Here is a 25,216-nt window from a genome sequence, read left to right as displayed (position 1 = left end):
AGGATTAAAGCCGTGACTTTGACAGCTGAATCCAGCCCTTTCCTTAGCTTTCTGAGATTCCAGCCTCATGGCAGAGGTATTGGCCTGAGCTGTGTTCATTGCCATAACTTTACGGTGTTTCAACACCAACAGAAAACATGGGATCAGCTTTTCATCAACACCATTTAAGTGTTTTGTGGCAGGACCCCTTTAAAGAGCTGCAAGGTTTTTCCAGCAAAAGCTGGATCAGGAAGCCTCACTTGAATGAGAGCACTTGCCTCTATCAAGCAGAGCCCACCTGAGAAAACGATGCTATTAATTAGCTGTGTGTGCTTAACTCTATTCTTTTTTTGCCTAGAATTACTTCCCAAACTCTGTCAGTCTTTATATAGATACAGTGGTCCACACGTTGGGCACCATTTGTTGTTGGGGTGTCTGTTTTGCCTGTTCCCACAACCATTAAGTCTCAAGAAAATCACACAGATGTCTACATTGATTATAAACTGATTGACCTAGTAGCTTAGATTTCTAACTAATTCTTATAACTTATATTAGCTCATTTTTCTTGTCTATGCTAGCCACATGGCTTGGTACCTTATTCATCGAGGCAGTCACGGTTGTGTAGCATGAGATGCTTGTGGGATTCCTAAGAGTGGGAGATGTTTGCCTCTCACTCTTTTGCCTGAATTTGGCATATTTCCCCATAATATGTTGTGACATCCAGCCTTTACATGAGTGTTTATGCCTAGATTTATTTTTATGTGTTAAGCTGTGTTTGGTTATTATCTCTGGATGGCCTTTTCTTTTAAGAATGGAAAAGGAGAGGCAAATAATCTAGAGGATAAAGGAGGTGTGTATATTGGGGACAGGGAGAGTATAGGGAGGGAGAATGCTAAAGTCGGAATGAGTTGTATATGACAAAATTAATAAGGTAAAAAAGAAAACCAGAAAGCAAGAAAAAGAGGGGAAGAAAATTAAAGAAACATTCTAAGACCTATAAATCTAAATGAAGGAAATAATCAGAAAAAGAATCCTAAGTGAAGGATATTAGGAAGGCAAAAAATTTGGAACTTGTACAGGAACAACAGAGCTAAGCTTAACCATCAGAATGCTCCATTCCAACTGAATTTTTCACAACTCTTCAAAGGAAAATATTCAGTTTCATATTAATAAAGAAGAACAAATCCAGAATAGCTTAAATAATTGTGAACAATAAAGTAACTTTTAGAAGATTCAACATTCCTGATTTCATGTTGTACTAAATTCTTATAGTATTAAAACCACAATATTGGTATAAAAAGAGACAAGTCATAGAATGGAATTGAATTGAACTCCTAGGTTTAAATTCACACAGCTTTGCACACCTAGTTTTGATAAAGAAGACAAAAATGCAGAGTTGTAAAATATGGTATCTTCAACAAATGGTGCTGGCCTAACTGGTTGTCTCTGCATATAGAATAAAATAAATAGATCCATATTGGTCATCCTGCACAAAACTCAAGCCCAGATTTATCAAATCTTCAGTACAAAACAAGATACACTTAACCTAGTAGTAAAGAATGTGGGGAAAACCCACAGAATAATTGAATTGAAAGAAGGATTTCTGAAAAGAACTTTGGTAGTGTACAGATTAAGACCAACAATTAATAAATAGAGACTCACAAAACTTAAAAGCTCCTCTAAGGCAAACTTAATAATGGAAAAATGTTTTTACCAACTGCAAATGTGACAGAGGAAAAATATCCAAAAATATATAAAGAAATGAAGAGACTATATGTCAAGAAACAAATAATACAGTTATAATATGGGGCCCAAGAATAAAGTGAGAATTCTTAAAAGGGAAAATTCAAACTGCTGAGAAACACTTATTGAGATATTCTTTTGCCTTGTCTCACTCTATACTTTTTCCCTGTATGGGGGTTGTCTCTTTGAGTCCTTCATTTCTATTATCCTAAAGGATAATAGAAGAATTACTTCTATTATTTGGGAGAAAGTTTAGTGATGGGGTAGGTGTGTCTTTAATCTCAGAATTCAATGATTGTCAAAGTCACACATTCACTCAGATATCAATAGAAGGATTTTGAGCTTATTTTAAATCTTATTGTATATTAGAGAAAGAAAAAGTCTTCGACTTGTCAGTAATGTCCAATAGCCAGATACTGTAACTTAATTGGTTGAGTTCAAGTTTACAAGAGACAACATACATAAAAGTAGTGTATATGTCACTTCTAGGCATCCTCATTAGAAGAAACAGTGAGAGTCACTAGTTCATGCATACATCTCTCATTGCATCATAACAGGTGATTTTGAACCAAAAGTACAGCTGTCACTTTTAATTTCAGAAACGGTACTTCAGTAAGATGTTTTCTTCTTTAACTTTTGAAGTGAATTTCTCTCTGGTCTTAACAAAATTATGTAGCACTTGGGGATAAAGATACATCCCAGCAAGGCTGCACTGGAGGCCAAGATGGAGAAGACCTCCACAGCCACCATGACCTTGCCCTTGGTGCTGTGGTAGACAGGAAGAAAGGTGACCCAGACACTGCAGAACACCAGCATGCTGAATGTCAGTAACTTGGCTTCATTGAAAGTGTCAGGGAGATTCCTGGCCAAGAAAGCCACAATGAAGCTTCCTAATGCAAGGGAGCCATGGTATCCCAAGACACAGTAGAATGCAATAACTGAGCCCTTGTTACACACAACCATTATGTGGCCATGGTAATTCTTGGAATTGATGTCAATTGATGGAGGAGCAACTCCCAGCCAAATTGCACAGAGAATAATTTGGATAAGGGTACAGATGGCAATGATGAAGTTGGGTGCCCCTGAAATCAGGTAATATCTCACCCTTTTTCCAGGGGTTATGACTTTGAAAGCCAGAAGCACAGTAACTGTTTTGGCCAACACAGTGGAAACAGCCACAGTGAATACCACTCCAAATGTGATTTGCTGCAAGATGCACATAGCTGTGTTTGGATAGCCAATAAAAAGCAAGGGACAAAGAAAACAAAAGATGAGTGAGACGAGCAAGGTATAGCTGAGATTCCGGTTATTGGCCTTCACAAGTGGAGTGTCATGGTGTTTTATGAAGACCCCAAGAACCACAGATGTGAGTGCAGAGAAGCCCAATGCTATCAAGGTCAGAGCCATCCCCAATGGGTCTTCATAGCTCAAAAAACTCATAGCTTTGTCAATGCAATGGATGTGTTCTGCATTGGCATACTGGTCCTCTGGACACTTTACACACTGATCCACATCTGATGGAGAAAAAAGTGTGATTAGTGCAGTTTGAGAATTTTTCTTGACAGGACATTTTAAATATGTATGTTGAAAAACATTGCAGTGTCTGCATCTTTTTTTCAGGATGTATCTGAAAGATTTTGCAGCATAGGAACTCTTCCATTTCACAATATTCATTCATTATTTTTAGTGAAATGAAACCAGACAACCATTATATTGTCTACTAAATGCTTGTTAATTATGCCATTTTTCATATTACAGGAAAGCACAACTATTTTTAGTAGAAATACATGAGAAAAAGGATGAGAGAGAAGAGAAGGAACAAAGGAGAGGAGGGATGGGATATTTGTGCAGGTGTGCATGGAGGGCTAAGATCCTTGTATGGACAGAGAAGAAACAGGCACAATGTTTATTAAAATGGCAATTTATAACTTAAACGGGTTACCCCATTTTAGTATGAAGTGTTTAATTTGATTATCAGGTAAATTGGGACAGCCACAAGTGGGTGTTTGCTAGGTTAATTTCACACATTGATAGCTGGACCATGATAATCAGCCTCAGGAGAAGGAAGTGACTGAATAAGGAAATAGAACTTGGTGGCTAGCTTTAGGAATGTAATTTCTTAGGGTTCTTAGGTTTTACATTGCTTTGAAGAGAAATGATGACCATGGCAGATCTTTAATGAAAGTCATCCAATTTGATGTCTTATAATTCAGATGATCAATCCATAATCATCATGGTGGGATGTGGTGGTATGCAGTTGGACCTGGTACTGGAGAAGGAGATTTGATTTCATATTTTTTGAACCATAGTCAACGGGATGTAAACAGACACACTGCACATGGTTTGAGCATATATGAGACTTCAAACTCTGCCTCCATATTGACACGCTTCATGTAACAAGATCACACCATCTTCAACAAGGCCACATCTCCTAATAGTAACACTCCCCGTGAACCCGTGAATATGGTGGCAAATTATGTTTGAGGTACCATAATAATCTAATGGTTTATAGCAAGGCAAAAGAATTGCAAGAGAAGGACAGGGTTTGCTAGAGACATGTCTGCCATGCTTGGGCTGGCTAGAATCACTTCAGAATCATTGAGTTGTATGTGTGTACATGTAACCTAACAAAGGAGCTCATGTATTTGAGTGTAATTTGGCTTATATGGGGTAAGTTGGTGGGGTAAATAAGAAATGAAATCTTGTAAAGATAATTTTGATGTTTGAAAATGTAAAGCAATTAAATAATTGTGCTCTTAGTTTCATCCTCATCTGATAGTAAGGATGTTGCTCTCCTGAGTATTATTCATAAGAAGTTTAAACCTGCCCGTTGTCAAGCCCTGACAAGCAGGTGAGAGACCTTTCTCCAGGCTGTACCACCACCCCTGCCACCCACTGAATCCAGTCCCTCCGAGCCACACTCTACTACTAAACCCCATGCACCTGACAATCCTCCCCATTGACAGCCCTTCCTCATAATGCTGATAGTATGCACTGGGACAATATTCTTGTACCTTATAAAGATTTGTCACTTGTATTGGCTTAATAAAATCATGATTGGCCAGTAACCAGGCAGGAATTACAGACAGGGCAACCAGAATAGAACTCTGGAAAGAGGATAGTGTATAGCCATCACCCAGCAGAGGATGCAAGATGAGAATACCTCAGTGATGAAAGGTACCAAGCCACATGGCTAACAGACAATAATAATGAGTTAACATAAGTTGGAAGAATTAGTTAATAAGAAAGCTTGACCTACTAGGCCAATGAATTTATAATTAATGTAGATTTCTGTGTATTTTTTGGGACTGCACAGCCGTGGGACCAGACTCGAAAGAAAACCTCTGTCAACAGTAATCTACATCAACATGAGTGCAAATCACACTAGTTGGAAAAAAACAGGTGAGCAACCACCCTTCCAGCTGAACCATCACAAAATTCAGAGTCTAATCAAACATCAAGGCATATCTCATGAGTTTCCAAATTCCACTCCATTACTAGCAATGCAGTTGGGCACTGCCACAACCTCTGGTGGAACTCCACTGTTCTGGTGCCTACCTACCAGCTGACAAGAAGCTGCGAGAACAGCCTCCAGGCTGCTCCACAACTCTTGTTACACACTAGATTCTGTCCCTCCAAGACCCACTTCACCACAAAACCCCAATTCCCAGAACATCCTACTTGTGGCCAGCCCTCCTCTGCAAGCCCAGCAGACTACATAGGCACAGCCAGAAGACACATCAATTGGAAAAAAGCATCAGCAAGACAACTGGATCCTGTCCCTAACACTGGTGGAACTTCACTGCTGTGGTGCAGTCCCCATCAGTTGACAAGCAGGCACCTGAACATTCTCTCACTGGCCAGCAGTGTCCTGTAAACCTAGAAGACTATATAGACACAAGTGCAAGCCACACCATTTGGAAGAAGAGGCAGAGACAAAAACTATACCAGTTAGAAGAACAGACTATTTAGGCACAGGCATGACCCACACCTGATGGAAGAACAGATAAGCAAATGCCAGAACAAGAATTCATTCAAAAACTAAAAGAGCAATATAGGATCACCAGTGATCCTACAACAGTAAGACCTGAATATGTCAATACAGCTGAAACACTAGAAAACAGCGTTAATATAACACTATGAAGATGATAAAGGCTCTCCAAAAGGAAATGAAAAATTATCTTAAGAAATCGAAGAAAAGAGAAACAAAAAATTCGGAAAAATCAATAAATCTGTTAAAGAAAAAAAGAAAATCAAAGAAAAAAAAACCAAATAACTAGTGAAGGAAATGGTTCAAGACCTGAAAATTGAAATAGAAACAGTAAAAAATACAAATTGAGAGAATTCAGGAAATGAAAAATCTGGGTAAGTGAACAGAAACTACTGATTCAAGAATCACTGACAGAATGCAAGGAATGGAAGAGAAAATAACACTTTGAAGACACAATGGAGGAAAATGATTCATAAGTAAACATAGTTGAACACATGCTTTTGTAGTGTGATTGGGCATCTCTTGGGTATATTCCCAAGGGTGGTATTGCTGGATCCTGAGGTAAGTTGACTCCCAGTTTTCAGAGAAACTGTTACACTGATTTCCAAAGTGGTTGCACGAGTTTGCATTCCCACCAGAAATGGCTGACTATTCCCCTGCCTTACTCCACATCCTCACCAGCATAGGCTATCATGGGTGTTTTTGATTTTAACCATTCTGACAGGTGTAAGATGGTATCTCAGCATTGTTTTAATTTGCCTTTCCCTGATCGCTAAGGAAGCTGAACACGTCCTTAAGTATCTTTTGGCCATCTGAACTTCTTCTATTGAGAATTCTCTGCACAGTTCAGTACCCCATTTTTTAAATTGGGTTATTTAGAATTTTAATGTCTAGTTTCTTGAGTTCTTTATATATTTTGGAGATCAGACCTTTGTCTGATGCGGGGTTGGTGAAGATCTTCTCCCATTCAGTAGATTGCCTTTTTGTCTTAATGACAGTGTCCTTTGATTTACAGAAGTTCTCAGTTTCAGGAGTTTCATTTATTCATTGTTGTTCTTATTGTATGTGTTACTGGGGTTATATGTAGGAAGTCGTCTCCTGTGCCCATGTATTACAGGCTACTTCTCACCTTCTCTTTTATCAGGTTCAGTGTGGTCAGATTTATACTGAGGTCTTTAATCCATTTGGATTTGATTTTTGTGCATGGTCATAGATATGGATCTATTTTCATTCCTCTACAGGTTGACATCCAGTTATGCCAGCACTGTTTGTTAAATATGCTCTCTTTCTTCGATTGTCTGTTTAAGCTTCTTTGTCAAAAATCAGGTGTTCATAGGTTTGAGAATTAATATCCAGGTCTTCCATTTGATTCCATTGGTCAACATCTCTATTTTTACGCCAATATCAAGCTGTTTTCATTACTGTAGCTCTGTAAAAGAGTTTGATGTCAGGGATAAAAATGCCTCCGGAAGTTCCTTTATTGTATAGCATTGTTTTGGCTATCCTGAGTTTTTTGTTTTTCCATATAAAGTTGATTATTGTTCTCTCAAGTTCTGTGATGAGTTTTGTTGGGATTTTGATGGGGATTGCATTGAATCTACAGATTGCCTTTGGTAGAATTGCCATTTTTACTATGTTTCCTGAACTGGCCTTGTCCCGTACTCCACTCATGAGTATCTTGAATATCACCATAGAAGCTTTGTCCTGTGATGGATGAAGAGAGAGACAGTGACCCACATCGGAGCACTGGACTACACTCCCAAGGTCCAGCTGAAGAGCAGAAGGAGGGAGATGATGAGTAAGGAAGTCAGGATCGCGAGTGGTTGGTCCACCCACTGAGACAGTGTGCCTGAGCTAATGGGAGTTCACCAAATCTAGCTGAACTGGGACTGAATGAGCATGGGATCAAACTGGACCCTATGAATGTGGCTGACAATTGGGGCAGACTGAAAAGCCAATGATAATGGCACTGGGATTTGTCTATACTGCATGTACTGGCTTTTTGGGATCCTATTCTATTTGAATGCATACCTCCCTAAGCCTGGATGGAGGGGGGAGGGCCTTGGACTTCCCACGAGGCAGGGTACCCTGCCCTCTCTTAAGACTGGAGGGGAAAGAGGGGAGGAGCTGGAAATTTTGATTGGTATTATTTAAAAAGTAATAAAAATAAATAAATAAATATTTCATAAAAAGACTCATAAGTCAAAGAAAATTTAAGTCCAATGAACTTTTTACATAAAACATTCAGGAAATCTGAGACACCATGAAAAGACCAATCCTAAGAATAATAGGGAGAGAAGGAGGAGTAGAATCCCACCTTAAAGACACAGAAATATTTCTATATTTATAGAAATATAGAAAATAAAATCATAGTAGAAAACTTTTCAAAGCTAAACAAGGACATGACTATAAAGTTACAAGAAGATTACAGAACATGAAATAAAGTAGACCAAACAAAAGTTCCCTCACCACATAATAACCAAAGAGCATACAGAATAAAGAAAGAATTTTAAGAGATGAAAATGAAAAAGGATGACCAATATATAAATGCAGATTTTTCAGAATTATGCCTGACTTGTCAATGGAAACCCTAAAAGCCAGAATGTCCTAAACAGATATCTTACAGAAATTAATAGACCATAAATTCCAACCTAGACTGCTATATTCAGCAAAACTTTCAATCACTATAGATGAAGAAAACAAGATATTTTATGACAAAACCAGATTTAAACAATTCCCATTTACAAATCCAACACTACAGAAAGTGCTGGAAGAAAAGCTCCAACCCATGGAAGTTAGCTACATGAAGACAGGCAATAGATACTCACAATAATAAAACCCAAAGAAGGGAAACACATACTCTACAACCACCACCAAAAACAAAAAAATAACAAGAATTAATAATCACTGGTTATCAACATATTTTATTATCAATGGACTCAATTTGCCAATAAAGAGACAGTCTAACAGAATGTATACAAAAACTAGATCTGTTCTTCTGCTGCATTCATGAAACACACCACAACTTCCAAGACAGACATCACCTCAGAGTAAAGGGTTTGGAAAAGGATTTCTAATCAAATGGATCTCAGAAGCAAGCTGATGGAACTATCCTAATAACTAACAAAATAGACTTCAAAGTAAAATTAATCAAAAGAGAGGGAGAAGAACATTTCATATTCATCACAGGAAAATTCCATCAAGATAAAGTCTCAAATCTGAACATCTATCACCTAAATACAAAGGCATCAACATTTGTAAAAGAACATTACTAAATCTTATATCACACATCAGACCCCACATATTGATAGTGGGATACTTCAACACCTCATTTTCACCAATGGAGAGGTTTGTCATACAAAATCTTAACAGAGAAAGAAGGGAACTAACAGATGTTTTGACTAAAATGGAATTAGTAGACTACTATAGAACATTTCACCAAAACATAAAAGAATATACCTTCTCAGAACCTCATGAAACCTTTTTTAAAATTGACACATATTTGATATTAAATAAAATCTCAACAGATACAAAGAAATTGAAATAACCCCTTGTATTATATCAGACCTTTATGGGGTAAAGTTAGAGTTCAACAGCAACACAAACAGAAAAAAACAGACTCATGGGAATTGAACCACTACTGGGCCAAGGAAGAAATGAAAAATTAAAGACTTTCTAGAATTCATTGAAAATGAATCCACAACATACCCAAACTTATGGGACACTAAGAAGGCAATGCTAAGAGGAAACTTCATAGCACTTAGTGGCTACATAAAAAATTTTGAAAAATCTCACACTATCAACTTAACAGTACACCTGAAAGCTCTAGAGGAAAAATAAGTAAACTCAAGCAGAAGGAGTAGAAGACAGAAAATAATCAAACTTGGGGCTAAAATCAATAAAACTGAAACAAAAAAACAATACAAAGAGTTGATTTAAAAAAAAGAGCTTTTCTTTGAGAAAATCAACAAGATAGACAAACCCTAATCCATACTAAGCAAAAGGTAGAGAGAGAATATTAAAATTAACAAAGTCAGAAATGAAAGGGAAAATTGTTAGGTTATACTTCAAAAACCAATACTGCAAAATGTAGGAAAATCTAAAAGAGATAAAAAACCTTAGTTGAGAGGGAATATGTATCAAAATTAAATCAAGACCATAAGAAAAGAACAACAGTCATTAAAAATCTCACAACCAAAAATACCCCAGGGCCAGATGATTTCTCTGCAAAATTTTATCAGAATCTCATGAAAGAGCCAGTATTTACCAATATATCCCTAAATTACAAATCACATTGATTCTTTGAAAAAGGGGTCTCTGGATATGATTTGAAGTCTCCTTTTTCATATTTAACTCTTTCTGATAATGGTACAAGTAGTTATTCCTGTTTTTATTAACCTTACAGAGAACTTGCAATTGGTTCCCAGCACACGCATAATAGAGTTCAGTAGATCTGATGCCCTATTCTCATCCTCACTGATTCTTACATATACATGGTGCTTATGAATGCCTGTAGGGACACATACACACATAGAAATAGATTAAACAATCACTAGGAAAGACCTTGTTTAGAATTTTCTTGCAGTGCATTTTGATTACCAAAACTGTTTCTTTGAGAAACTGACACCTGCCATGATTTGTCTATGAGTCAAAGATGTATGTGATAGCATATGGTGTGACTTAAGGGACATTGATATTGATCACATTCCAGTAAATCAAACTTAGGAAAGTGATAGATTTGATTTGTGCAGTGGACTTTCAGAACTTTAATCATCCCCATGTATGTTAGAGTGGATGATCAAGGTGAAGGATTTATCTCAACAGTAAATACTCACTTGTCTCATTAGAAACTTCGTTTTCTGGGCAGGGAGTACAATCAAAACAGCAGGCTGCCATTCCCTGCTGCCTGAACTTTCTGAATCCAGGACCACAATCAGCACTGCACACAGAGGGTGGCATCTGAGGAAAATTAGAAACATGCTGATATCAGGAGTTTTGCCTGCTCCTTCCATAACTATCTTAAATTTCCATGCTAAAATATCTATAAGCTTTTCACTTAGCATCTTATAGAATGCCAAATTATATAAATGTGTAGAAACAATTTAATATAAAGTTGAGTAGCTTCACAATGCTAGGAATTTAGGAAGATGAATGAGTTGTTCACATTGGACAAAGAAACACTACAGAGCATGCAAACTGGTTTTTCTACTTATTTTTTGACAACTTGTGACAGAGAATATTAAAAGTTAGAGGTAACCTTAACCAAAAAATTCTTTCCATTGTACTAACCTGCCATAATATCTTTAAAACATTTTATTGGTTGTTATTAAATGTAGGAGTGCCCAGTCCACTGTGGGCAGTGCTTTCCCTAGGGAGGTCTGTATAAGAAATCAAGCAGAAAAACTCAGTAAGCAATGTTTCTTCAGGATTTATGCTTTAGTTGCTGTTTTCAGATTCCTGCCTTGTCTTTCCTCAACTATAACCCATGAGCCAAATCAACCCTTTCTCGCCACTTTGCTTATGGTCTGTTTAATCACAGCAATAGCATAGCAAGCTAGGACTAATGGAAAAATCTAAAACAGGGAAATAACTCCTCAAATCTCAGATAGCACTCAAGGACTTCACTAAAATACTACTGCAAAGCATGACAGAGTGTAACAAAGACAAGTAACTAGGCAGAGCCTAGTGCATTTCTACTGATAAAGTGCCGAGTTGTTGTGCAGTGAGTTAGCAAAAGATTTCTCAAAGTTTAAAATAAAATAACTTTATATCATCAAAAAGCTGGTGATAGAGATCCATATGCTGCTTCGGAAAGCTGCTAATATTGAATGCTCACATTGTGTGCTAAGTTCAGGCCTGAGTTCTGTGTTGAAACTGCAGTGTCTCTTATTATAAGCTCTTTCATATTCTCCACAATATAGTTAGGAATGAATCATTCCTCTCTTTTGCTGCCTCCTTGAAAGAGGGTAACACAATGTAGTGGTGATAGACCTCACTCCTTCTATAGATTAGGCTGACTGAGATCCTACAGGGATCTGCTTCTTCTATCTCCTGAATGCTTGAGACAAACATGTATTCAACCAGTATACCCATTTTTTTTTTACTTTCTGTCTCTGTCTCTGTCTCTGTCTCTGTCTCTGTCTCTCTCTCTCTCCCTTTCTCTTTCATTCTTTGTGTTATTCTGCTCATCTGTATGTCTCTCTATATTTCTTCTTTATTTATTTAATTTTTTTGTTTTGATCTTAAGGACAAGATTTATCTTTAACCCTGACTGTCCTGGAACTCACTCTGTAGACCAGGTTGTTCTCTGCCTCAGAGATCCACCTGCCTCTGTTTCTGGAGTTCTGTGATTAAAGGCATGCAACACCACTGCTCATTCTAAGGTGTGTCTTCCTATGTCAATTATGGGTGATAAGTGGATCTTCCCAATTTAAATTAAGCAAAAATCCCTTTCAAATGTACCCTGCATATTTGGGTTTTATTAAATTCTAAATATTGTCAGTTTGATACTAAGGAAGAGACAATACAATCTCCTTCCATTATAAAGGATAACTTTGTTGTACATAATAACTGCGTTTGACAGTTATGATGCTAACTTTTCAATTGTATCACAGATACTGTCTCATTTTAAGAAACTACGTGAAGAAATCTACTGTAATCCCAGTGGTGAGATTCTATGAAATGGGATTCTTTCCTGAAGCCTTCAGCTTCTCCTCTTTGTCCTTTAAATTTCAAATTTTAAGTAAAGTATGTCAGGGAAAGGTTCTTTTCTTTTAATATGTGTTTGGTATTTAAATACCCCCTGTTTCTAGATAGCCACATGTCCCCCTGTATTTTGGAAAATCACTTTTACATTTTACTGGACAAACTTGATTCTTATGGTGTGTCCTTCTCTTCTGGCAATAGTTCAAAAAATGGATCCTTTAATTGTATCCTCTCAGTCTCATACGTTTTTTATTTTTACCTATTTTTATCTTTGTCATATTTTCATATTTCTACTTTCAACCTGGTCTTCAAGTCTTACCATCCTGTCTTCAACTTGAAGCATTCCTTTAGTGAGACTTTTCACTGAGATTTTTATTAGATTTCATTTGTCTTTCTTTTACATATTTTAGTTTAAATATTTGTCATTATTTTGTACATTTTGGAATGTGTCTGTCACATGTTCACACTGTTCCTTATTTTATGCAAGTATTTATGAGTTCATGCATTGCTCTGGAGGTAATTTGACTTTCAGAATCATCTTTTGGTTCTTTGCTAGTATGCAATTGAACACACTCTTGTTTAAACCTGTGACTTTAACATTATGAGTTGTGTTGCTTTGATGTCTTCATATTCTTCTTCATTTGTTTCTGCACTGAAATTTGCACATTTGGGAGTATAGCACTGGCTGTATAGTTTGTAATCTTCTGTATTCCTCCAGTGGATGTTTTTGCAATAATCAAGTGAGGCTTGCTTAGAGCACACGTGAAATTTCATTGCTGCTCTTTGAATGGCTATGTATCTCAGTAGTTAAACATTTAGATCAAATGTCCTTTTCCCTGAGAATGACATTGCTCATCACTCTGAGACAGGATATTAACTGTAGATTTCCTACTACCTGGGATAGCTGAGATGTAACTTTGGATCAAACTTCAAGTCTGTCTTGAAGTTCTTTAAAATTCAAGTCACTTTGAAGTTGGGAAGTATGAATTGGACACCTTAAAATCACTCATGTGAGAATTTTTATCTATAACATACCCGAAACCAATAATGGATCATATCATTTATAAAATTTCAAAAACCAATTTCTTTACTAGCAATATCTCCACTGTGGAGGCTCCAAAATGTGAATCTATTTCTACCTTGACTAAAGGTCAGAAAGTTTGACGTTGCTCAATATTGTTGGCAACAACCAGGGTTAGACATGCTGGCTTTGGCTACACAACATATCTAGGGTGTGGATACTTGGTTCTTTTGACATTAATAAGGCTCATACAGTCAGATCCACTTCAGCCTGACTAATGGTCAAAATATTTGAGCATACTTCTACTTGTATTGAAATAGAAAGTTTGACCTTAGGAGTAGCTGGTGGCCTTTAGGATACTTGTTCTAGGGTAGGTCCACTGCCTAACCAACAGAATGTATTTCTCATGGATCAATTGTTTGAATCTCATGATCAATGGTTGAAAGTATTGAAGCAAGTAACTTTTCCAATTGTCCTTTGTATCATGTTGAGCAGTCTTTTGTTTTCTTCATTCTGTTGTATTGGAATATAAAAGTGTATGGAAAATTAAACGCAGGGGGATTTCACTATTCGCTGGAACTCCCTCTTGACACTACCCTCTGTTTTCTGTTTTCTTATTTTTACTCATGCCTTCATATTCGTTACTAACTTTTCTGATCCCCAAGCCCCTATCTTTTCAAGTGGTATTTTTATCAAAGCTGGTCTCTGATAAATGGTGCCAAGATGTGGGGCAACAGGTGAACCCTGAAATGCACACAAATGTGGCCAGCATACAAGGAAGTACATGAAGGACCCTGCATGAAGAAAATTGCACTACAGGTGGAGAGATGAGTGATGAACACTCAGAAATAAGTAATAATAGATAATAAAGGAAGGGAAGGGGCAAAATATTGGGAGTAAAATTGGTAAATAATAATTGTAAACATGGAACAAGAAATTGTATTCAACTATCTGTACAGTTACTTGGATATATATATATTAATAGCCCGAGGAGATGGGGTAAAGAATAAGCAAATGCAGAGATTTTTAGAATTTGCAGATAGTGTAAAAAATACACTTCCTCTATCATGCTGTTGGCATATCCTTCTCCACCTTTGAGCTGCCCTGGGACTTGAAGAGGTCAAAGTGTGGGCTCACACTCAATCCTGGAAAATGATGCTGTGGTCAGGGAGCCACACCAGTCAATATTGAATGGGTTAAAGAATAAAGGAGGTGCAGGGAAACCATATATGACTTTGCCACCAAGCCAGTGCTGCAAAATTGTAATACTGTGGTGTGGTCATTGAGCCACAGCCTCTGCAGCTGTTGAGCAGTTGGGAAATATGAAGGGAATACGGCGTGTGTCCCAGCAATGACATGGGTTATTACTGAGATTGTGGCAGTCCACGCACATGCACTATAGCTAGCTGAGTCTGAGTCTGACCCATGCTATGCTGTGTGGTGGAGCCAGGAAATGCATAAGACAGAAAATTTGAAAGGTTATACCTCCCACGGTCAGTGCCAGTAGCTCATCAGCAGAAATGACTAGAGGCTAATTGGCCCATGAGCCAAGGAGATGATATGGATAAATCTGTGTCTTTAAACAGTGGAGAGGATTCAGAAATATTCTTCTAATTTTAAAATAAAAAAGCAGAGGTAATAGAAAGGTCTACATGGCTATACTAACTTAAGCTTGTTGTCCACATGGCAGTCTCAGAGCCACTGCAATGACAGGCATCTGAGGTACTGAGTTAAATTTGTTAGTTGACCACAGTCTGTGGCAAAACCACTGAACACGGCCCGTGCCCCACCCAGACACAAAAACTTATGATCGACCAGAGATTTCTGGTCAAAAGTCCACAGAAGTACACAACCAAGCAGTGGAGAGCATGACTTGTAAACTGCCATGTGGTCCAGCTTCAGCTGAACTCAGAATCTGATGCCTTTTCAGATAGCCAAGCTGCATAAAAAGTAACTTCTGGGAGCTGCAGCTTCAGGTCAGTCAAGTGTCTGTGAAAATGTAAATGTACAAGTTAAATTTGTCAGCTAGGCAGATTTGCAACTTGGATTAGAAAGATAGTTTACTGCCCCTCACCAGAGAATGAATTTAAAAAATGTGGTACATTTACACAATTGAGAACTACACAGCAGAGAAGAGTGACATCTTGAAATTTGCAGGAAAATGGATGAAACTAGAAAACATATTGAGTGAGGTAACCCAGACAGAGAAAGACAGTTATCATATGTACTCCCTCATAAGTTTTTAAAACATACATCAAAGAAAACCAGGCTACAAATCACAATCCCAGAGAACTGAGACAACAATGAGAACCCTAAGAGATATATATGTGGATTTAATCCACATGGAAAGTAGTAAAAGACAAGATCTCCTGAGTAAATTGGGAGCATGGGGACCATGGAAGATGACTGAATGGCAGGGGAGAAGCACGGAGGGAGAAAGGGAAAATAGTACAGCTCAATAAAATCAATTAAAAAAAGAAAGTGACTCCATAAAAAAAAGAAAGATAGTTTACAAACTTTTAGGAAAACTTCTGATGGCTGAGAACTTTTTAAAATATCCTATGGAAGACCTTGAGCCACTAGTGAACTTCTTAAAGGGAACAGTGATGCAAGTTTTACTAGCTATCTTACAGAACCTGCCAGACAGGTACTCATGAAGGTGGAATATGATATACAGAAACAGCAAGTACATTGTATGAATTATGATCAGCCTTGGCAAGCCTGCATATTACCTACAAACTTACCCTACAGTAGTATTACGACAAAACCGTCTGCTTTTATGACTTCACCTCCCCATTTCACCAGTTAAGGTACTAAACTCTTATTTGGAAGCAGTGGCTTGCTTAGCACAGAAGAGCAGGATGGGAGTAAATCCCCCAAAACTACTTCCTAATCATTTATGGCAAATAAATGTTATTCATATTGCAGAATTTGGTAAATTAAGATATGTGCATGTGACAATTGATACATTTTCAGGATTCCTGATGGTCACTGTACAAACTGGAGAATCCACTACCCATGTAACAACTCATTGCTTAAAATGCTTCTCATACATGGAAATCCCAAAAATTATAAAGACAGATAATGGGACCAGGTATGTTAGTAAAACATTTCAACAATTTTGTTCCCAATGTAGTCCAAACATAAGAGAGGTATTCCTCATTATCCTCAAAGGCAAGGAACTGTGGAATGTTCCCATAGCTTCTTAAAAACAAAAATTCAAAAGATCAAAACAGGAGAATTATATTCTCAAATGCCACATAATGACTTGATTCAAGCACTTTTTGCTCTAAATTTCTTGAAAATGGATGTCCATGAGAAATCTGCTGTGGACAGATTTTGGCATGATGGCACCAAGGTGACCTTTTCTAAAGCAAGGTGAAGAGACCTTTGTACTGGATTATGGAGAGGACCTAATCCTGTGTCAGTCTGTGGTCGAGGGCATGTCTCTTTTTTGACAGGATGAGGATCAAGCAAATGGCTTGCAGAACACCTCCTTAGATGTGTCCAGCAGAAGGGTACCACCCCTGATGCCATCGTAGGTCCTAATGACTCCACAGAAGAGTTAGAGGGGGAGCCTGTGTTCCTGACTTCCTCATACCACCACGCTGAAGGCTGAGGAAAGGGGTACCTGAACCAACGTTCCTGGCTTACAACATCATGCTGCAGAATGAGAAGGGAAAGAATATCGTTGTGAGGACTAGTGAGTGATTCCTAGCCTCTTGGTGGAGTTACTGTGCAAAATTTCTGACCCAGTCAGTCCTGTTTACCTTGGAACCAGACCATAAACACAGACTGAACATTTGGCTGTTTTATATATTGGGGCACAGAACTTAGATCACCAATGAGATGTTCAATCTGCTGTTGAAATGTTGAAAGAATGTGAGAACTGAGATATCAATTTTTTCATCAGGAGAAAAAAGACTCCTTATAAGGAGTGACTGAAACACCTCTTCACAGATGTTTCAGCTTAAGGGTTTTTGCTGCTGCTTTGAGACTGGTACACTTAAAAGCAGCATTGCAATTTGATTCTCCCCCATCACAAAATCCTTTTCTTGTCTTTTGAACAGAATGGATTTAACAGAATTGTGACTTGACAAATTGGTTGTTTGTTGTGAATTTCCACACTAGAGTTATGGTATTGGCCTGTTAATGTTTGTAACTGCTTTAGTTCACTATAAGATGTTAATGGTTAGAAAAGGATTAAGACTTGTCTAAGAGAAGTTTGACATTTCCAATAAATTCTTGGATTTAACATGTTTGATAAAACAGATTTAGATTTTGATAGAGCTGAAAACTTTTAAGAAACACTCTAGATCAATTCAGGTGGGCATTACCATCCCTGGTGATCCTATTCTTCTTTAATAAGGACATACTGGAGCCATAGAAGCTTGTGTATTGCAAATCATTATCTGCTTGCACATGATTATCTCATTACTGGTAAATTCTTTTGATAAATAGTTAGCTCAAAGGGACAGGGCACCAACAGATGCTTTCTCCCTTAACCCTTTTGTTTACAGTGGTCAGCAGTCAAAGATGGGTTTGATCCTTACCCTGTCACAGAAATCTATGACATGGACATGCATGATTAGAATGCATGTACCGAAGATTAGTAAGTCTAGAAAATGTGAAAGTGTTCACCTAAGGGAGACACAATAATTTGTCCCATAGCAGAAGCTCAAACTTTATTAAAATTAGTAAACAGGGAGGAATTGTGAATGCCCAAAAATGTGAACCTTGTCTGAAGGTCATAGAGTTTGAGAACACTCAAAATTGTTGACAACATCAACAGGGCAACACATCCTGACCTAGGGTGTGGTTACTTAGTTCTTTGACATTCAGATGTCTCATAGAGTTGGATCCACTCCACCCTGTCCAATGGTCAGGATATTCAAGTATACTTCTGCTCCCTCTTTTGAAATGGCAGATTTGACCGTGGTAGTGGGTGCCTTCAGCATGCTTGGTCTAGAGTGGATTTGCTGCCTAAAAAACAGAATGTTTTTCTCATGAATTAATTGCTTGATGGCTCAAAATATTGAAGCAAGTAACTATACTAATTGTTCTTTGTATTGTGTTAAAGCAGTCTTTTGTCTTCTTCCCTCTGTTGTATTGGGGTATAAAAGTGTATTGAAAATTAAATGCAGGGGAATTTCAGTATTCACTGGAACTCCCTCTCAGTAATATCCTCTGTTTTCTATTTTATTATTTTTACTCATGTCTTCATATTCTTTACTAACTTTTGTGATCCCCAAACCCCTACACTGGAAGTGGTATTTTTGTCAAAGCTGATCTCCAATACCCTACCCACACAGATAAGAATACTAGATACACATGTGTTTGCTTGAATGAACTGTGAAAAAATTAATGGGACCAAACAATGGTCCTCTAGTGAGCAATTTTTTTTTACAGGATAAACATCAGGGCTAGAGAAATGGCACAGCTGTCAATAGAAATTTCTCTCCATGAACAGATTCCAGCTGGATTTCTAGTTACTTCTGTGTAGCAACAACCTGTCTCCATTTTCTCAAATCATTGTTCTGACATGATTATGCAACACATATTTCAGTACTGCACAGAAATACATGCAGGCAAAACACTCCTTCCCATAGAAAAAAAGAAAGAATGAAAGAAAGGAAGAAAGAAAGAAAGAAAGAAAGAAAGAAAGAAAGAAAGAAAGAAAGGATGGACAAGGGTATAATATACAGAGTATCTAAATGGCATCAGGAAAAGGGTACGCTAATGCATAGCTAGAGATGTTGGCAATTTAGAATCTGTTTCTAAAAAGACTTAAAGCAAACTACATAAAAAAATGGATTATTTACATTTGTTTCCTTTACTCCTCCATTACCGTTATCCTTAATCTTTCAGCATCTGTGTGAGAGGTTTAACAGAGTAGAGTAAAATCACTCTGTAGTAATCACAATGGTACCAAGAGAATATTTCTCAATTGTAGGAAATAAGATTAAACTGTGGTAACACCCAATTTCATACTTACATTTAAAACCAAAAACCAGTTATGGTATGATAAAAATTCACAGTATGCATGTCTGAAATCCTGAAACAATTAATATAATGTCACAAAAAAGAAAAGAAGAAACTAATGGAGGAGGCTAGAAAATGGCTCCTAAAGTGTCAGTCTACTTTTACTAAGTTACATGGAAGCACAGGTGGACCCACGTGACAGTGTTACTGCTGTGTAATGTAAATCAGTTCATCAGGTCAGACCTACCTGTCTACTTCCTGTGGCCCACTCTAGAAGGTCTTCATATAAATGGAGCTGTTGACCATGTGGAAAATATGGGCGAAACATTCCTATCTTCACCTTAAGTGAAAGACCATTTGGAAAATTCCAAATCTGGAAAATGTCATATTCTGGTTGCAGTTTTTCTTTCTGGTTCAGAGTCACTCTGTCCCCAACTGGATTAGTGAAGTGGGTCCTCCTAAGTAAGGACTTCACCTGAAAGACAGGCAGCATTCTTTAGTGAATGTGCCCTTCCTTGAAGTCAGAAAATATATTCTGAATTCATCTTAAATGCAACTTTATTTAATGAGCCCTAGTGAGAAATCTCAAAGAAGGCAAGTAGATGAACAAAAATATATTAACATTCCTAAAATTTTATTATTTCGCAGGAACTATCAAACATAAACACAGACATACATGAAGATACCAATTATAAATATTGAATATGCACAAACACATGTACACCCAATGTACATATGTACATGTACATATCCAAACATAAATAAATAAACATTATAGCCATATACTATTTACACACACATACATACAATGCCAAGACATGATATGAACAGATGGGCATACACAGACAGACTTATGCACTCAGACACACAGAAAGAGAAACACACAAGAACATACACAGATTCACACACAAGCACACAAATTCATAGATAAATAGACACAAGGGGACATACACAGATATAAACACCTACACAGGCAGATATTGACACAGACAAATTTATCCTCAAATACAGACAGACACACATACACAGGAACAGAAAAAGATATACATATGTACAAACACATTCACCAAAACACACACATATACAGAGAAACACAGATATACATTAGTGCAAGCACATCCACAAACCATACAAATCACACACATAGGCACATGTGGATACATGCACTGAAAAATACACATAGGGAAAAACACACAGAAACACACTCATAGAGAAAGATATTGACACAAGACAAATTTGTTCTCACTTATACAGACAGGATATGCAGATATGTACAAACACATATATAACATCAACACAGATGCAACACCCACAGATGAAGAGAAACCTCCAAACATCCACCCATTGACAATAAGAACCATTCATTCACACACATGTGAGTTTTCAAGAGCACAGAATTGGATCAGAATCAGTTTAGATCACCTGTGAAAATGATCCCCTACACTGATTGCCACATATTTGACAGTTAAGGAACAAAATCTCATGTTTTATCATGGAGAGGATTGAGGAGGAATACTCCTATATTTCCAGTATTAGAGCAGGGGTGATGACATTCAGGTGCTCCATAACCAATTCAACAGATTTTCATGACAAAATTCCCCACTCCACAACCTTTGTTTTTGAGATTTCTAAAAATGTCTAAATGTATTTCCTTAAGAGGAAAAACATTAAGAAATGTTTTCTATTTAGGGAAATATAACAGCCAGAATGAGACATCTGAGAATCTAATAAAGATTAATATTGATGGCTCCAAATATCAAATATAAAAATCACCTTCAAGCAGTTAGTATGGGATAGTTCCACATTGTCCATTGGCTTAAGAAGTGTCTCATGGAAGGCATGGGCCATGGTATACACAGCATTGTATATGTCATAGCTGTCATCACTAAAAGCCATATCAAATGTCTGTGCAATTAGCCATTCCAATGAGCCATTGGATGAGCAGTTCTTCAATGTCTCACATGTAGAAGCTGAGACTTCACAATTAAAGTTCATCCACTCCAGCCTTGCCAAGTATTTATCAGAGTATTTGAGAGGGTTCACTCTCTGGATGAAATTTTTAAAACCAGAAATCTCAGCATGGTGGTGTGCAAAAGCTAGAGTCCCATGGAACAATTCAGGTGAGAAGTCGCTCTTACTTGAAATGACTTCCCACTGTGAGGTGGTGACCCATATTCTCTGTATCCCTCGGGAGACCCACGTTCTAAAGCTGACAGCTAGAGTACTGTCTGTGTCACCGTAAATGATAACAACATTTGTGGATGACATCAAGATTTGGTTATAATACACTTCAGCTCTTGACATGTATAAACGCATGCTGGGTGGAATCATGTTCACAAAAGCAAAGCAAAGGATACTTTTTTCCATCTCTGTTCTTAAATACGAGAGAAACTGGGTACCCTGATCATTGTCTGAGATGGCCAGCCCAATCCAGTTCCAGCTGAAGTGAAGTATGAGGGAGACCATGGCCATGGGTAGAGATGTGTCCTCAGGGGCCATTTGGTACAGAAAAGGAAATTGTTCACGATCACTCAGGATAGGATGGAAGGGTCCATAGGTGAGCTGAAGTAACTACAACATAGGGAGCAGTGTGAGGTAGCATGCACTCCTAACAACTTGTTAAACACACTTTTATGCAATGAATTATAAAACATCCCCTTAACTGTTACTTCTTCCCTTATCTCTATTTCAATAATGTAAATATAGAAGGCCCATGAAGTCTCTGAGTAGTACCCATGAACTACAAGTTTGACTTCAATGTAAGGCCAGTCTCCTCCTCACACTTTTCTTAGCACTGAGAATGCCACCAATGGAGACAAGATTTCTTACAAACCCACAGCTACATAACATCACCTGCTGAGAATAGTAGATGTCCAGGGCTTTCCCAACTATTGAAGATACTACCCAGTGTGGTCCTGAGAGCACAACTGTACACATCTTCCACTCCATACAGATATAATTAGGAGGATGTTGATGAATGTTGAGAGACGATTGAATGCAACTGTGTAATTGTGAGTCCGACTTACAATGACTTCGCAGAATGCCACATATTACAGACATATTTGGTAAAAGATCGGGGCCCCTGTTGACTTCATCCAAGGAAAAAATTAAGGCCAATACAAACTGATAGCTTTCCGTTGGTGTTCTGTAAAAATGATATAGTGCTTAGTAGTGACAGAGATCTACAGAAAATCATGTGCAGTCAATACAAGGAGATTCTCTGCTGGATGGTATCTCTATCGACCCCCCAAATTTGAAATGAATATTCTGTGTTGTGATATTCAGATGAGATAAGAAGCTGGAAGCTTGAAAAAAAAGTTTAAAGTTTTGTGAGAGTGCGTCCCAGTAAAGAAGATGCACCATTGTCATCTTTCACAGAGAACCTTGTCCATCTCTGATTTTTGAGTGCTTGCTCAGAAGGTAAAGATAAGACCGCTGGCTTTGACCAAACAGTAAACCTACTCATGATTTCATTTTTTAAAATTATTGAACAATAAAAAGTGCATGTGATGTTTGAGCCATTGGCTTTACTGTATTTTCTTGTGAAATGGATTGACTTGGCTAAGGCAGTCACAAATGTTTGATGCATGCACACTATTCTAAGTAATATTTGATTCTTGTACTTATAATTCTTTATAATGAGTGAATGATATACTTAAAATATCCCATCCTACCCATATTAATCTTGTTCTTTTTCACTTGGTCTAATGCAGGCATAAAATCCTTTTAAAGATATATTTTTAAATATATTCAAATACAAGAGATGTATTTTGTAAAGATGTATGTCTATATGTATCTATGTATATGGACAGTAATAATGCACAATTAAGTGATAAATAGCGAGGGAATGTCTTCCATGATTTTGCAGAATCCTTTGCCTTAGCCTAGACTCACCTCAAATGCACAGGGATATCCTTGCCCTAGGTCTTGAGCGAAGAGATTAAAGTCATGAGCTACCTCCCCAATATTGTTAACTTATTTTATGTATACACCAGCATGCCATATATTCACACTGTGTTTATCTGACACAACAAAGCTTTTCTTTTGGAAAATATCTTTTGACTTCTGTGCAGTTACACTGGCATAATTAAAAATAGAAGCCCTTAATTGTAAAAGGTATGGAAAATATTCATGAAGTTTTATGTAATAAAAATTGGTAACTAGTCAATTGGAAGTGAATGATACCAGTGTGTGTTTCTGTCTATGGGAAGATTAATAACTGCTGTTCTACCTAGTCATTACATACTGTATTCAATAATCATCAAACACATTTGTATCATGAATAATTCATTCAGAGTCAAATATAGTCTGTTTACCACTTAGAAATTATACATTGTGGTGTTTTTATGTATGAAAATAGGTTTTTATCTATACATTTCAAAAATAAGAATAATCTTAGAATACTCTTTATTGCCACATAGAAAATGTATCATTGAAATTTACAGTAACATGTAGCAGGAATTTGAGATAGAATTTGTGAAATTCAAACACTAACACCTGTACACTAAATATGAAGAAACATCTATGACTTGAGCTGTTAGAGTGGCCTAGTGGACTAAAATTCTGTGTTAAAACCATCTATAAGCAATTCACAAAATCAAAAATATGTATAGTACCCAAAATAGTAAAACTATGCAGATATAAATCATTAAATGATTTACATAAGAACATAAGGTGTAAATGTGATATAAGTGTCAGAGAATAAGCAACTTATACTTAAAGAGAGAAGACACATGCCTCGTAAATAATGACAAAGATGAGCTAGTGGGTAACCCTAGTAGTTATCCCCTCTATCCCTACTATCAGGTGGCACCAACTATAAAATACCACAGCTGTCACTCAGGCAAGTGACAAGGGTAGTGAACAGTCACCACTAATAGTGACAGCTTCACTCTTCACAGAATGAAAACTTATCATTTATTCAATACATTCTTTCTTTATTCTAATTGTGGGTGAAGAAATGGACTTTGAAATTAAAGGATGTACATGTATATATGTGAAGTATGGAGAAACATATGGAGTTCAGAGTGTACGCATCTTCTACTTCCATCCTTGATCCATCTTTAGAAAGCTTAGTGTGACCACATGCAGAGCAACAGAGAGTAACTGAAAATATATGTGCAAACTCTGCACAGCTTGCTGTGCTGAAAATGTTAGTTGTCCTAGCAATGCACATAGGACCTACACATTGATGGAATTTTCATCAGCTGACTCTATGGCCATTTACTTTTACCCACTTAGGATGGCATTCACTGAAGGAAAATGGGGTTTCTTTTGATGAGACATCACCTGATATTGCACTAAGGAAACTCTGATGCGGCAAGCTATATGTGATGGAACAAGATATACAGTCCTTCTTCGCAGAGCACCCTGTCTGGGAATTCGGAGGATAACATGGAGAAAAAACAGCACACTCTCTGTGCAAATCAAAAGTGTGAAAAGCATCATTTAGTCTCTAAAATAATTTGGCGTTGTTTATTAGTGTACAGGTTGGGAGAATAGGGCAGAAAATTCAAGGCATTGCTATAATGCTCATCTTCATGACTCTTCATGGAATATTCATGATGACATTTGCATAGAAAATACAAAGGAACTTACTTTATATACAAAATGTCTTCCAAGTCCTCTGTCATGCCTGGCCCATACGCTCTGTCAAGAAAGAAGGTGTAATATGTCAGTGAGTCTGAATCCTTCCCTTCATTCTGCTTCATTCTCCAGAAGCACCTGGGATGAACAAAACTGGCATCCTGAGGTGGAATGTTCTGGAGCAAGACGAGTAAAACCAAAGTGAGCAT

The 25,216-nt window shown here is 37.4% G+C and overlaps 1 protein-coding gene across 8 annotated transcripts; it reads right to left on the bottom strand.

The window, feature by feature from the left end:
- Window positions 1-2,331: 2,331 nt before the first annotated feature.
- On the bottom strand, window positions 2,332-25,216 carry LOC148121626 (vomeronasal type-2 receptor 116-like). 8 transcript variants are annotated; one of them, XM_087906673.1, is made up of 6 exons: window positions 25,020-25,216; window positions 22,275-22,566; window positions 21,195-21,992; window positions 19,669-19,896; window positions 10,549-10,672; window positions 2,332-3,236 (listed from the first exon to the last, which is right to left on the bottom strand). In XM_087906673.1, the coding sequence occupies exons 1-6, from the start codon at window positions 25,214-25,216 to the stop codon at window positions 2,332-2,334; spliced, it is 2,544 nt and encodes an 847-aa protein (XP_087762799.1). The 8 variants fall into 8 exon arrangements, with proteins under 8 accessions (XP_087762799.1, XP_087762801.1, XP_087762800.1 ...); XM_087906675.1 differs by lacking the exon at window positions 25,020-25,216 and having other exon boundaries at window positions 2,332-3,110; window positions 22,275-22,553; XM_087906674.1 differs by lacking the exon at window positions 25,020-25,216 and having other exon boundaries at window positions 22,323-22,553.

Source organism: Myodes glareolus, chromosome 6 (genome assembly GCF_982192425.1).
Source record: "Myodes glareolus chromosome 6, mMyoGla1.1, whole genome shotgun sequence".
Taxonomy (NCBI): domain Eukaryota; kingdom Metazoa; phylum Chordata; class Mammalia; order Rodentia; family Cricetidae; genus Myodes; species Myodes glareolus.
Note: the sequence above shows the minus strand (reverse complement) of the source record. Positions and strands in the feature narration are given on the sequence as shown.